We start from the raw sequence: 16,574 nt of genomic DNA on the forward strand, positions 1-16,574 counted from the left end.
AAATGCACAGATTTAGGCCTATATAATTTTGTACTGAAAAAAAATTATTCATAGTTTCACCATAGACCGCTATGCATAGTGAATCAACATTTCAGTGAAATTCCAAAATCAAATTTCTTACACAACCATAGACTTGTAACCACTCTAGTCTAATCAAGAACATTAATATCAATAATCAAGAGTATACAAATGCAAAGATTTACCTATTTTTGTATTGGAAAAAACTATTCATAATTTCATCATATAGACACCATGGATAGTGAACCAACCTTTTAGATGAAATTCAGAAATCAATTTCTTTTACACAAATGCACATTTTACTTCCCTATTCAAGCAAAGTACATTTAAATACATTATCAAACATATTATAATATACAGATATAGCATGTTTTGTGGGGGTAAATTGTCAATAATTTGCCTGATAGACTCCATGTATTATGATTTGATATTTTTGGATGAAGCACTAAATAAGCCACATCTTGCCTTCTTATAGTTTCACAAAATATGGTGACCCTCCCTCAAATGTATGAAATACCATATCTCTTCAAAAATTCTTGCGTGATAAATTGTGACTGTCCCTCCAAAAACACCAGCCCTCCCTTCTGTAATTTGTCGCTAACGTAACAATTGAACCAATTGTTATGTAAATTAGCTGATACTGTTTCAGTTTTTCCTGGGGAGAATACGGCAGTGGTTGGGGGGGGGGAGGGTCAAGTTTTAGAATGTCGGACAAGGGGGGGTCACATTTTAGACAGGAGGATAGGGGGGTCACATTTTACGGTGCACTGTACGCAAAATTCCCCCGGCCCACCCCCTGTAATTACTGAAGGCTCCCTTAGGGAGTCACCACGACCAGAAATCCGCCTAAAATTCACTGAAATATCACCTTTTTTCTAGCTTTAATCGACATGACTACCCGGAGACCGCCATTTTGCTAGCGTAAAACTGTTGGTCTGAGGCTCTTTGCAGAACGTCACTACAGTGACGTAGGCGGTGACCTCTCAACTTATAAACACAAACTGAGAGATTATGGCCAGCATTCGCGCCCCATGAACAATCGCAATCAGAGATCCTTGGACTGAACTTTTTTCCCTGTAAAGTTAAAGTTTGATTTCAGTTATATGAGACTGGCAATGTCCGTAGGACGAACAATGGTCATCGATGTCACAAGATGAATTACTCAGTTTGTTACAGAGGTTTCTTGCCAATTTTCCTCTTGTCTTCAAAATGCGGGAAATCTGAGATATGTTGCTCTAGCACTTACACGAGTATTTCTTCTATGTTACATGCAATATAATTCGGCGGTTGACGTTTACTCGAGCTTCAAGTTGGAATATCATCTCATCCTGTTTTGACAATATTTTACGACGTATCTGTATTAATGAGAGTATACGCCTGGTCATTCATTCATTACAACATGCAGATTTGGAAAATATTTAAGTTGTACACTTTCTGGAGTAGAATGGAGCTGCGAATTGAGTAGAGCTGAGAGTTGGAGATTTACAAGTCGAGTCTTCACCGGTACTGTTTAGTAATAAAGATTTTAAGTGGTTCTTACAACCGACAACTTCGTGTGTCAGCTTCAGTTACTGCAAGCACTACGATCCCAGAGAGGTACCTCAACCCAGAAACCGCAAAGAAAGCGACCTAACAAATATCCAGATTCTCCACCAATTTGTTACGTCGCTTCCTTTGCATATCACTGAAAAAGTAACATCAAATCTGAGTGTATGATATCTAGTTCTAGAAGATGGCGCTTTAATCCAACATATTGTGTGACCACAACTTGCTCTAATCATTGTGCACAGCCAAACACATGTACCAAGTACTTGCTTTGTAATTTCGTTACATTTCCTCGCAGTCATCAACAATACTAAGGGCTCAACACATTCATGATGTGGCAGTCTCCTTTTAATATTCTAATGCTACAGCTTTTCATACATTTAATAATGATTGGCATGATATGAGGAATGCATGGGATATCCTATGCTGCCTTTCTTGATCATCAAAAACGGAAGATATGAAAAGACAAATATATTGTCAGCTAGAAAACGTTGTGTAAAATCGAAGGTATATAACAAACTAATCAAGGGAGAGAGAGCTGGAATAATGTAAATGTGACAAAAAGATAATAAGAATTGATCTTAAGTATCTTTCTTCATAGAATTAAAGATAATGAAACGTACATGATTGTATTTGATAGCATGTAATTGTAAATTAATTGTAAATGTAATTGCCTCTTGTCTAGAAATTTATGCTTACAGTCTACGCACGATAATTTGCAGAATTCTCGAGCGGAGATATAATGCAAACGGGGTTAAAGTTGTTGGCCTGATTAGCACCTGTTGGTTCTGACACCCTATGTGGAACCCTCTTTCTCCGACTGGACCACATACTCCACAGGAATGCGTAAATGGCCATAAAAGGCCAATTCTCTTATTTTGGTATGAAATGGCTCATAAATCAAGATTTCAAAAACAGTAATGTGCATATTTTCATTGCTTGCTGCTATTTCATGCCTGTTACCCTGGCCCTGTACTGGTACTGGGCAATGTACCTTAGCATATACATATGCTCAGGGATTAGTGCGCTCTTAAACAGTGGCAATTTCCAAAAACCATGACATTATGGTACAAAGTCAAGACGAGGCTGTTCTTGAGGTCATCCATGCAGGCCATAGACACTTAACAGTGGTGACATTGGGGATAAGTCAAGTTAATGACATAAAATCAAAGAGTACACACACCTCCTCATGTTTACATATTCAAAGTTATTTAAAATTGTACTTTTTTATTATCCTGCAAGACTTGGTCATAATGATGTACAAAAGCAGCTAACCTTATTACAAAAACATAACAAAATTAATGCCGAGATGCCAATAAATTCACTATACATGCAGTGCATTGATATTTTATGAAACCATTGTGATATGTTATTATGAAGATGGGTACAACACAACTTCACAAGAATGATCCAGTCTCACAGAATTTTATTCCGTGAAGATTTAGTTTTTAATATCTGAACTGCTCAGTAAATGAGTTCCAATGATAGTGCTGTTTTGTACATTTGTAATGTTCAAAATGTTAACTTCTGCAAAGCACACTGCATATTCCAAACGTACATTAACTTTTGTTTTTCACAGACCTAACATTGTACAAATATTATCTTTAAATTCACCAGAAGTTTACATTTAGTACATTAGAAATGGACAAAAATAGGCCATTTGGATTACATTAAAAAGAATATACAGAACCATATTAAAAAGTTTCGGTTCTCAGGAAAGGATGGCAAGACGCCCCTACCGTGGATAGATAGATAGATAGAAGGCCATCTGTTACCCGAAAATCCATCTTTGCCTTTTACATGTGAAAACTTTGCTAAAACATGATTAAAAGAAAACATGTTTGCTCGAAATAAAAGGATATGTAATCAGCGTCTGCTTGCTGACTGGTACCACCAGAGCTTATTAACCACTAGAGAATTGTTAGCTTAAAAAGGTCAATTTCTTGTCTTGGAACCTTAACAGATTGATTAAAAAACAATAAATTACTCTAATACATGAAAGATACACATGAAGAAGCAAACCAATTACACAATAAATTGGTCGTAATATCACGTACTACAACATAGGAATGACATACTACTGTAGACTTAGACAAATAAAATAAAAGACTCATTATAATAATAGCCTTTGCTTTTTAAATTAGCCTCTAAAAGGAGGTTAACACTTTGAATAAACAAAGGAACCATAAAAAAAAACATCTTGCTGCTTTTAAGCAGTCATATTTGGACTTTGACTTTGAAAAATATTTCACACAGGATGTTATCTGTGACCTTCACAGCCAAACGGCCACTGAAAACATTGGACAATTATCACAGTCCTGAGGTGACAGGGTTAAGATTCTACAAAATACATTGTTACATGACTTTGATTAATTATTTCATTGTTGCATGCACTTACTCCATGATATTTTACTTTACAATTTAGCATTTAGTTTTAATTTTATATGGTTTTTATATGAAGTTGTTGTTTCTTCTCTTTTTAGCTCCTCAGGTCTATTTATAGACTGTGGAGCTATTCCAGTTAAAAATGGTGTAGTAGCACTTCCGTCCGTCAACCTCAAGGCATTCTGATGGGTCATATCAAAAACTGGTTGGGGTATTCATGGTTTGTGTTGAGGTGTGGGAGAGCGATTTTGAGCTGTGACAAAAATCAATAGGGACTTAGGCACTGTTTAGCCTTTCTTTATGGCTACTGAGTTGACTGTGACCTAATACAGACTACTGAGCTAACGTTGTAGGGGTACAATCTTTGTGTTTGCTTGCTCTGTATACACTAGGTTTGTTGGTACCTCTTTGTATGGTAAAATCCTTAATGGCCTCACACGACATGGACATGCTGCATAATCAGATGGATCACATCATGGAAGTGTAGGGGTTTCTCTGGTCATTTCTAATTAGTTTAGCATCTGTTGTAACAATACATTACTCAATGCAAGACAATACCGGTAACTTCAAGATTGGGAATGTAAACAGACTTAGAGAAGTACAGGAAGCTACGTCTGCTCGCAATCATCAAGGGAATAAGCATAGAAAACCAGCGTAGTCTTAGAGGTTACTATCAGTTGGGTTGATTACTACAAGTCAATCAATGTTAAAAGACAGCAACATTTTCACTTTAAGTCTATTTAACCACAATACTTATTTGTTAGCTCCGCTGTCAGCGACGCGGAGCTTATCAAATAGCTTGATTTTCCGTCGTCGTCCGTCAACAATTGCCTTCTCCTCTGAAACTGCAAGTCCAATTGCTTTGAAATTTTATATGCAGTTCACTTGGGGTGACCACACTTAAGTTTGTTCAAGTCGTGGTGAAATTTGCATATTTGTATTTTTGGGGCAATTTTTGGTGTTTTTGGTAAAAAAATCTTCTTCTCTGAAACCGCTTGTCCGATTGCTTTGAAATTTGATATGCAGTTTACTTAGGGTGACTTCAGTCAGATTTGTTCAAATCGTGGTGAAATTTGCATATTTGTATTTTTAAGGCAATTTTTGTCATTTTTGGTAAAAAAATCTTTAAAAATCTTCTTCTTCAAAACTACCAGTCAGATAGCTTTGATAAATTGGTACATATGTCCCTAGGGATGATCCATTTCAGATTTGTTCAAATTGTGCAGAAATATGGAAATTTGCATTTTTAAGGCAATTTTTGCCATTTTTGGTCAAAAAATGTATTTCTCAAAAAGTACTGGTCTAATAGTTTTAAAATTTGGTATACACGTTTCTATAGATGAACTGAGTAATATATATTGAATTTCTGATGAAATCTGAAATTTTGTATTTTTGGGGCAATTTTCGCCATTTTTGGTCAAAAAATGTGTATTTCCAAAACTATTTATCTGATAGCTTTGAAATTTGGTATACAGGTTCCTACAGATAAACTACATGATATTTACTGAAATTGTGATGAAATCTGCAATTTTGTATTTTTGTATTTTTGGGCAATTTTTGCCATTTTTGGTCAAAAAATGTGTATTTCCAAAACTACTCATCTGATAGCTTTGCAATTTGGTATACAGGTTTTTACAGATCACCTTAATGACATTTGTTGAAATTATGATGAAATCTGCAATTTTGTAATTTTAGGGCAAATTTTGCCATTTTTGGTCAAAAAATGTGTTTCTCAAAAATTAGTGTTCTGATAGCTTTGAAATTTGGTATACAGGTTTCTACAGATGAGTTCAGTAATATATAATGAATTTCTGATGAAATCTGTAATTTTGTATTTTGGGGGCAATTTTTGCCATTTTTGGTCAAAACGTGTATTTCCAAAACTACTCATCCGATAGCTTTGAAATTTGGTATACAGGTTTCTATAGATGAACTAAATGATATTTATTAAAAAATAATGATGAAATCTGCAATTTTGAATTTTTTGGGCAATTTTTCCCATTTTTGGTCAAAAAATTTTGGTCAAAAAATGTGTTTCTCAAAAAAAGTACTGGTCTAGCAGCTTTGAAATTTGGTATACAGGTTTCTATAGATGAAGTTATGAACTAAATTTGATCTCTTGAAATTATGATGAAATATGCAATTTCATTTTTTGGGGCAATTGTTGCCATCTTTGGTCAGAAAATTTTATTCTCAAAAAACTACTCATCAGATAGCTTTGGTTGACATGTTCTTAGGGATGATCTGATGTGATATATTCAAAGTATGATGAAATCTTCAATTGTGTATTTTTGCAGCTTATTTTAGCCACTTTTTTCTGGCCTCTGCATTAAGCTATCAAAGATTTCCACCTTCCTAATCAACATGTGTAAAAAATAGTTATTCTCTACATAAACACAGCGGAGCTATATCGGCCGCGAGGTCGCTTGTTTTAATACTTGTTCCCGTAGATTAGTACTGTTTTTATTTTTTTTTAAACTTGACACTGAATGGTCTGGTTAACTTTCATGGGGTTTCACCTCAACACTACCTGAAATAACAGACACAAGGTTGTGCATTACACATGCACTCAGGTCAGGGGAAGTACGTCATACTCTTTTGAGATTTTTATTTCTTATTTCTGCATTGAACTATCTTTGGGCAGTTTAATGTAGCTTAAAATTTTTCTGATTTATCATATATTTAGTCATCCTTTGGGGGTTTTTTGGTCCATATCACACCCGATGCCACTAAATCATCTACTACTTGCCGCCAAATCCATGCCAGCACCCAATTATCTGACCTAGTCACACACTGGAGCAGCCACAGTGTCATTGACACGATTTTTGTTACTTAGCTGCTAAAAAGTTATGGCAAGCAATCTATGAAGACATTTTTACCACACACACCCACACACACTTTGTAAAACCTAATTAAAACACTCTGAATATCAAAGCATGTTCTTCTCTTTTTGTTAATAGCTGCTAAACATTTTTGGCAAGAAATCTGTAAAAATATTTTACCACCTGCTTTTGTAAAACATAATTATAACACTTCGAATAACAAAGAATGACTCCAGTGAACTATAATGTGCAAATGTTGTGAATAAGAAATCTTGCTACTGAAGATAATAAACGTTTGTAAAATCAGTGCAGCAGTAATTGAGTGTTGATATGGCATGGATTACAATAATCTGTTACTTGCTGAATGATTCAACAATATCGTATCCATCAAATATTACACATTATTCATTCAATCTTCAGCATGAAAAATCTTTTCTGTGCACTTTTCTGGTGTATCTTACAATGTTGGTCAAATGCAGAGCTATATAAACCATCAATTCATCACAGTCAGATTAAATATACAGATTGTTGAAATAACTTTTTGAATATCCCAATGAATTTAAAATTTGCAAATATAGTTGAAGATTTAACAAAATTAGCAAATGAGGCCTTTCAACCCTTTACATGATGACCTGATACTGTTGCCCATATCATTTTCAGTGAAGTCAGTTTTAAAGTATGTATAATCAGCATGCCCCACCTATCTAAATTTTGTTTTATCATAATGTGACATTACTTGATCCAAGGTACTGCTACATCACTTAATGTAAAATTTGCTTGAGCAATTCCTGAGATTTTTTTCAGATCATTGGTTATTCAATTTACCTTTAACAATACTACCAATGGACACATGCAACTGTCCAATTAACATGTTTAAATCTTCAAATACATGTGCAAAATACCAAACCATATGATCTTTTACGCTGCCCATTTTCAGTTACTACAAGTACATTATTGTCAATTCATACACGAGGAGGACATTAGACATACCACCTTCACACACTGTAGAGTTTCAACACATAGGATGTACACAGTGGTACAGTTATATGCTCTACTTCTTGTATATGGTATCCATGAAGGTTACATTTATGCGTTAACTTTTCAAATTTCATGATTGTGGAAAACTAATAATCTGTTACAATTTCCAAATTCTTATCAAAACTTGACACAAATTTACTGCGCGAGTCACAAAATGGCAGACTGCATTTAATAGGCCAAAGTGTACAGAGTTAAACAGCATTTCAGTGTATTTACCAGTAGAAAAAAATAATAATTCTTTGTATTTTACACCAAAAAAGTAAAGTCAATACAGATGTGTCACATGACACTAAGTATGGCAAAACAATTTTAAATTATTAATTGACAACCTGAAACACTATATTTTGTTATTTTGTGATTTTCTCAACATGATATTCATGTAATCACTTTTGAAAATTAATATAATTTCAAGACATAAATAGCAAATACATATGGTACTCAAAAAGTAACATAAACATAATTCAAGTCAAAATATCTGATACCAAATTACTTGTTTGATTGAGTCCAACAGATGGCAGGGTGAGAGGTGCTAATGTTGACTGAAATGTCTCTTGTACTTTAAAACAATCCCCAGTAATCTGTAGAAGGAAAATATAAAATTGATCAGTTAAACTTTTCATTCAGAAAACTGCTGACACTTTTCCATGAATCTTGACTGATGCTCAGTTTCAGTGTTCATAGGTACCACATTGTAACGGATTGGAATGAAAATCAGGAAGGCATTATACTGGTATGGTGAACCAAAAGACCTTGCTAAAAATGTATACTGAAGAGATGGCATGCAAGAGACTCTAACGTGTAAGCAAATCTTCGAAATTTTCATACCATCTGTGTACACATTATCTCTATTTAAAAAACCTTCACATATTTGCTGGAGTTTCGAATATCAGCCCCTAGTTTTTCCGCTGTTTTGTGTTGCCGAACTGGGGCTAATACTTCGACGAGTACGGTACTGACTTGAAATGAAAATTGACTGCTCTCTCATGGTTAAAACATGATTGTGAAGATATAGGGGTACAATTGAGGTCGATGATGACTCTGTCTTGATCTAAAGTAAGAATGAAATTCGCCATGGCACTAATTTACAAATATTCATTTTCAGCGATAATTCTGAATGTCAACAGATGGTAACTAGTTCTTCAAATCCATTGTTTCTATGTATTACCATGTTGATTACTGCAACACATGCTTTATTTACTCCAGTTTATTCACATAAACATACTAGGACATACTACATCCTGGACTTGTGTATGGAATCATTTAAGTCTAAAAGATGTAAAAATGGTGAGAAAATATTACACTGGTATGAAATTTAAGATTGCAGTGTCCAACCGGGTATGAGTCCCTTTTTCGTCATTATGATTGAATAGGGTATTGTTGATTGGAAAGATAGTTTGAAAATGTGTCACTTAATTTCCTTACCGTGGCCATAAATACACCGAAGATTACACTTCCCCAAAGTATTGTTATAACTCCTGCTAGTAAGGCAACTGCACTGTTATGTGCTATTATCTCTGCAACATGTCCATAGTGAAATCCCCAGTACAGCAGAGAAATAAACATACAAACACCCACAAGCATATATATTGCAGTCAGAATTCCAAGCCCTACAAGCTGTCCTTGGTTTTGAAGAGGGCAACCATATCCTGCTCTGAAGACGGATATTGCCACAATTGCTCCGACAAATGAAATTAATGCACTGGTTATACAAAATATCTGAAATAAGAATAAGAAAAATACAATATCAGATATGTAAATAGTGGAGAAATCATGGTGCAAGAAGTTGTATGCTGTCATACGGGGTTGAAAACATGGTTACTGATCATGCAAACTTGTTTTTGTTCAGCTGTTTCAGTTTCTATCTTTATAGTTATACACATGAATATCATCGGTTCACAAATACCATAATCACATTAGCTGAATATTTTCTAAATCAAACTTGGCCTTTATAAAATTCTGCATTTCATACAAGTATCTTACGAGGTTATTACAAAATTATCATGAAGGATTGATGCACAAGGACATTAGCACGGTATCGCTTGACACGAAGCGGAGGGCGATGCGCAGCACCAACATTGTCTGAGTGCATACTTTGCTGTATTTTCCTGATAACAGTTAGTGATGATAATTATACATTTTTCAAATGTGACAGGGGCATCGAATTGTCTGAGTAGTGACTGTTTTCGTGCAATGTCATCAATTTTTCTGCTGATTCATAGCACAAGTGTTGAATGCTATCTTGGATGTGCTTCTGGATAGCCTGTGCACTTCAGCACGTGAGACACCTTCTGGCACTTGTCCAATAGGTCCCTTGAAACCATCTAACAGTGAATGCGCAGATACAGCCACAGAGGTGTGGGCGCCTTGAAACAGTAAAAGCCATACAGAACATCCATTCAGTACAGCTTTTTCAGCGCATGCAAAATTCTGTTGTTCTGGATGGTAGATGAATAATAATACACTTTATTGACTATTGTTCAGTTATTCAAAGTTGATCATGGCTCTATACTTTGTGTTTTCGGTGTAATTTTCCCAGCCATCTTATCTTTTCAAATTTGTTGACCTCACGTATCAGCTTTAGTTTTCCTTCATGACGTAATTCTTGAACTGGACCAGCTTTTTATCTGTGTCAATCAAACTTCACCTCTTCACAGAACAAGATGTTCACGTCAGTTGGCCCCTTCAACATGGTTGACGCACTTGACTGTACCACTTCCTATGCTGCCTTTCGCTGTTTCATTTTTCAAACACTCTCATGCGTTTCATCTTTGGTATTAAAATGAAACATGTTTTCCATTTTATCATCTTCACCATATGTCTCTTGTACTGGACAAGTATTTTTTCTTGTGTATAATATGTACTTTTTACCATTGTGGTGGGTCAACTTCTACTGGTATACAGTGATGCCGTGTTTGGGCTGGCTACTTTACGTACTCCTGTACACAGCTGTGCAGAGCTTGGCATGGGGCCGAATACTCTGTATGGTTACATTACACACTGGGTTGCCACTCAGAGCAAGGAAAGTGTGCTCTAATGGAAGTACCACCATCGAAACACCAAAGTGACAACACAAACCATCCAGGTTTGTGTTGTTGGAGCCCTAAACCATCCATCTTTTCACCATGATAGCAGACTACCTGACATCTTCAAGAAGTTGGTATCAAGTTAGCTCTGCATCGCAGGGCTGTGTGTTACCCGCATTATACGGCCTCCCCCACAGCCCTGCAGACTGCCATAGACAAAACCGCTTGTGGCTCCTCAGAATTACGGCACGCAGTTTCTCCGCCGAAAACAGCCGATTTTGAATCCAAAACTTGCATTGATCTTTGTTTTCGAGCACACCCATGCACCTCCCCTAGGTACACGATGTGCTCAGCCGCGCTTGTAAACTTACGCAAAGCCCACTTTTCTCTCTCTATGCAAGGGAAGTGTTCGTATCCACTGCCCCTGTTAAAGCCGCAACTTTCAATCCCAGGTTCTCGCATTAGTGGAGTTCTCCTCCCAGTCAAACACTTGGCCAGTACGATGTTTGATTTCTATTACATTAATTACACAAACTGATCTCAACCTTTGTCACCTTTTGCTAATCCTGCAAACAGAGTTTATACAAGCGTTTGATTGACGGTCGGTTCAAATCGCCAATGGTCATTGATTCCCCATCACCAACATTCGAATTTCCTAAGAAATCGTCTTCCAGCCGCATTAGAATTTGAATATAACCACAGAGTTTGATCGGCAGCAGCTTCGCGCTGACTGCTTGGCAGGCAGTCTGCGTGTTTGCGACCGGAAAAAACTAAAAAGTGGCATTTTCAGGAGCATGTGCCCGCGCGTTGCCTGTTTGGTGTCCACTTACACAATGAACGCCGCCATAGCTTCGCGTCCTTTTAAAGGGAGGCTCCGCCTTTAATCTCATTCAACCCATGAGCACTCGGGCGAAAACCAGCTGTGCAAAGAAAAGAACATCGCGATGTAGCACTCTGTAATTAACATTATTTCTAACCACCACTCAGCTATGTACAATCTATGTTTATTATTTTCTGTTGACAAATAATTTTTCTCTTCAGAAGTTTTACATATTTCACAATTTTCTCTTGTTCAATTCCTCTCAGAACGTCGACTTTCGAAGTTCGATATCGCGCGATGCTCTTTTGTTTGCAAAGCTCATGAGTTGAATGAGATTAACAATGGCCGCGGATATGAAGGCTTCCCTCGCATAGAGAGAGAAAAGTAGGTTTTGCGTAAGTTTACAAGCCCAGCTGAGCACATCGTGTACCTCGGCGAGGTGGATGTGCTCGAAAAGGAAGATCAATGCTAGTTTTGGATTCAAAATCGGCTGTTTTTGGCGGAGAAATTGCGCCCCGTTTTGTAATTTGTTTTAATCTGCGATTTTCCACACACTCATGTAATTCATTGAAGGCAAGGTCATGGTATGGCTTGCCTGTTATATTCATTGTCCACTCACCATTTTCAAAACAGTTTATACACCAGCTGGGAAAAAGTTAATGTCATGCAGTGTATTTGCAACAAGTTCTCCATATCTGTCTCTTGCATATGCAGAAAACAGCAGAGCTAAGATTTTCATTGATGATATGCGTAGAAACCAGTTTCCAGTACGGATAGCAATATACATTGCTATATACCCATTCAGAAAGAACAAGCAGCCATACCAAAACCTTGACAATTCATCTGAATTTCTTTCAGTGCTGTTGTAATCAACCGAGTCCAAAAATGTCATTGTAGTGTCAGCTCTCTGCCATAAATCTTCAGCTTCTGAAAGCAAAGATTCGTGCAAAGAACTGTGAATGTCCTGCTATTGGTAAACACTGTCTGGGTTTTGGTGCCCACATAGTTTTGCTAGTTCTTTTAAGCCTGGCCCATCCAACAAAAGATTTTTCAGAACCTCACTTGCTGTTTTAAGCATATGCCAGTCACCAGGAACTGGTAGGCACTAATTATATAACTCAGGATCTTGTTTTGTAAATTTTTGACTACTGCATATGTCTGTTGGTCTCCTCCTAGTACAACTTGTGTTGGCCCACCATTACCAACATTTAAGTCTGCCTTAAGATCAAACAAATAAGATTTTTTATCTTTTATGTTTGCATCAGCTTCTCTGACAGTTGCACATACAATGTTGTCCTCTGCTGATGGGCTCCAATGTGGCAAGTTTGGTAAAAGATCATCTAATAAATTACCACAGGAACCATTTCTAAGCTGTGTAGTTTTCAGTAGTTCAACTTTCAGCTTTTCATATGCAATTGTGTCTTTTTCATTTTCTTGTAGAATAAAGTGCTTTCTACTACTGAACCAGTACATACAATGCCATGTTGACCATTAGGAGATGCAACTTCATTGATTGGGGGAGAAGCTCTTTCAATCACAGTGGAATCATTTCCAGTCTGGTCATCCATGGTTTGACCTGATGTTAGAAGATTAGCTGACCCTGACCGGGGATAAAGTTGAATTTGTGAACCATGTGGACTGTTGAATGATTCATTCAAAGTGCTTGGAGTATGTACATTTGACCTGTGGCTCATTTGTGATTAACATTCTGGCAAGGGGTGCCCTGCCTGATTTCAGGGTCTTAGCAAATTTCATTTTAAAGTTTAGATTGTCAAAAGTAACACGCCAAAACTTTGTTTGTAGCAATTCTTGTATTGCTTTCCTTGTTCTTGACCAAAATGAGCCATGAGCTCGAATTTGGGATATGCTACATAACACTCCAAACATGTTTAACACCTGGAAACCGTGATCTTGCAAGCCATTTGCATAGGCAGATAATCCAAGAAGGGTTTGAAGGAAAATGGTTCGCTTATCAGATATGTTACAGAGTAATGGATTAGTAGTGGATTTTAGCCCTTCACTCTCTGTTTCATGTGTAACACACTCTCTACTTTGCAGTTTGTCTTCAATATTACAAATTTGCTCTAAAAATTGAAGTAGCTCAGGCTCTAAATATTGCCACATCAAGGAGAAATTGTTGAATTTACCTAATCACTTTCAGAATTTGAAAACATTGTGCGAAAGTCAAAGTTTGCTGTTGATGGAAATTTTTTGCATTGGTTTTTGAGGAGTTGCTGTATTTTTTCAATATTTATTGCATTTGTCTTTGTATCCTGCAACATTGACTTAAGATTAGACATCTCTTCCTTAAGTGTATAGATATGGCTTGCAACAGCCAACGAGATTGATTTGGGATCAAATATCATGTTTCCTAATTTTGAACTTTTAAAGCAGGTCATTAGATTGTGTTCAGTTATCATCTTTGTGCAATACTTATAGAAAACAGTCTTTTGTCTTTTCTTCACAAAAGGAATACCAAGACGTTCTATCAGCAATTTTTCATACAGACTCATTAGTTCACTTTGAAATATGTATTGACGTTCACTGATCACATTAAGTGCATGCTTTGCTACTATTTCACATGATTCAGTGTATACCTTTGAATTACATGTATCTGTGTCTGCAATATCTGTATCATGATCTGTATGAAAACACAGACTACAGTCAGTGCAAATTATGGAGGACTTTGTAGTAGACTTTACCTGCCCTTCATCACCAGCAAAAAGGAATTGATGCATATCGTCTGCTGCATCTTCAGCAAATGACCAATTTCCCATGCATTCTCTTTCACAAACAGAACATGTTGCAGTTTCATCAAAGTACATAAACTCTTTCCAACAAACATTGCAAACTATTTTTACACAATAACAACATGGGAGCCTGCCAAGTGCAATTCATATGTAGGATTAATAAGATGAGCAACTAAGAATGACTACACAAGACAAACAGAATAAACAACAATTACCCAGTAAATTTTACAAATTTAATAAGAGACACTCACTTCTTGCCAAAGCTACTTGTCGAAAGGGACCCGTGGATTTCCAATACATTTGTTCACCGTATCATTTTGGCATTATCAAATTAGATTCATTTTCCTTTCCTATTTTGAAAATTATGTTTCTTTGAAACAATTATTTCAGATCATTCGCCTATTATTGCAGTATTGTATCATTTGGTTCACTTCGAAAGATTAAATTCTTTTCACTTATATTTCCTTTTATTATTTTACTTTTGAAGTGAGAGAGGGGGAGGGGGACAATTAACATATTTAATATTATTTACAAACAGACTGAGTTTGCACCCATTTTCCAATTTGACCCCTTGTAGACTAATTAATGAAGATTTGTGCCCTTGTGTGTATCAATGTTACGACGCAGGGTCCAGGTTTTGCCAATGTTTACAGTACGTCCGTTGCCGATGACACACAGCGGTATTTCCCTGTCACATTTTCAAGTAATAATAGTATGACCATTTTCCCTTTTCTTTATTTTCAGGTTGCCTTGAGTACATAAGCAGCATGTTTTCACATGTCCAATGGCAGTCATCGATTTCTGGTATGGGACAAGGGGATGAAGTATGGAGAACCAGGTTTAACATCAAGCAGCAAGCTTGGCCCTCTGAGCAGAGAATTGGTTTTGAAGTTGGTGGTGACTGCATGGGACAAACTGACAGATGTTCGATTATATAGTCAGCCGATCCTTCATGAAGTGCGGTATATCCAATTGTCCAGATGGCACCAAAGATGAATATCTCTACAACGACCTTGAAAGTGATAACGAGTCCTTTGATGAAGACTTGATTGACCGCTTCGTTGACATCTTTTGGTCTTCAGACTCTGCTGATTCAGACTCTGCTGAGTAGTCAGACTGCGGTCACCGTCTCTCGTACTTCTATGACACACATACCAAACGGCCCTTTTCAGGGCCACCACATCCTCCAAAAGAGAACTATTGTAATATAACTGTTTTTTAATTATCTGTTTTAAAGTTCCATAAGCTGTATCTTTTGGCTATTTTTTCAGAACTTTGGTTTTGTGGTTTCCCTACACTTTCTGCATTGAATCCCTAAACTGTAATTTAATGCCAAGTATTTAGCATTTCAACACAACCTATATGAGTTATCTACATTGTTATTGTTGAAAATTGTATTCAAGTCCGGACTAGAATTCATTTGTAAACAATAAACAATGGTCACTACACACATACAAGCTGTGTTGACAAAAAGAATACTCGAAATTTCAGCATGACAAACGGATTAGGGTTAGACATGGTAGTTGATATACAGAAGCAGAATACTGAAAAACTTTCCACAAATTACAGCTTATGTCCCTTTAAAGTTATTTATTCAATAAAGACAAACTTCCATCAGTTCATGTTTTGTGTTGCTCCGCACCCCCTCCCCAAAAAACTGAAAATTTCCATGTTTTCAGTGTCATGCCTAGTTTAAAAAACATTAAAAGTATGTATTATCAGTAGCACCTAGGCTCCATAGAAATAATTTGAGTTCAAAATTTGCATCATTATAAAATGTATTATAAAATGACTTTAACGGTAACTGTTGCACATTAATCAAATTCAAATCTCACTCATACAAATATTATCTTGATCAATCATTATGACAACATGTTTCCTTTCTTGTTCTCACTCATAATTCATGTAAACTTACCAAACAGTGACGGCCGTCTGACTGTAAAGCTAAAAAAAAGCAGAAAAATAGAATCAATGATTTTGTTCTCCTGTTTGATCAGAACTAAAGTGATCGGAACTACAGTGACTACATGTTTTTGACATATAAAACATGAAAGCTGCCAGTATCTAACAAGCCATTTCAGACAACATGTCTTTGCAAAAAAGTTGGTAAATTTGGCTCTGAAAATTCACACATGCGAATTTTACCATCATTTAACAAAATCTAAATGAAGTT

The 16,574-nt window shown here is 36.3% G+C and overlaps 1 protein-coding gene across 3 annotated transcripts in view; it reads right to left on the minus strand.

Annotated features, from left to right (window-relative positions):
• Positions 1–2,763: 2,763 nt before the first annotated feature.
• The window catches only part of LOC139151387 (uncharacterized), a 29,918-nt gene continuing 16,107 nt past the window's right edge, over positions 2,764–16,574 (minus strand). For all 3 annotated transcript variants that reach the window (XM_070724156.1, XM_070724157.1, XM_070724158.1), the window contains 4 exons: positions 16,317–16,345; positions 9,231–9,524; positions 7,262–8,386; positions 2,764–4,075 (listed from right to left, as the gene is read on the minus strand). In XM_070724156.1, the coding sequence (XP_070580257.1) occupies positions 8,270–8,386; positions 9,231–9,524; positions 16,317–16,345 (440 nt within the window). In that variant the 3' untranslated portion in view covers positions 2,764–4,075; positions 7,262–8,269. The remainder of the gene's footprint in view (positions 4,076–7,261; positions 8,387–9,230; positions 9,525–16,316; positions 16,346–16,574) is intronic.

The sequence above is a fragment of the Ptychodera flava genome, chromosome 15, assembly GCF_041260155.1.
Source record: "Ptychodera flava strain L36383 chromosome 15, AS_Pfla_20210202, whole genome shotgun sequence".
Classification (NCBI taxonomy): Eukaryota; Metazoa; Hemichordata; class Enteropneusta; family Ptychoderidae; genus Ptychodera; species Ptychodera flava.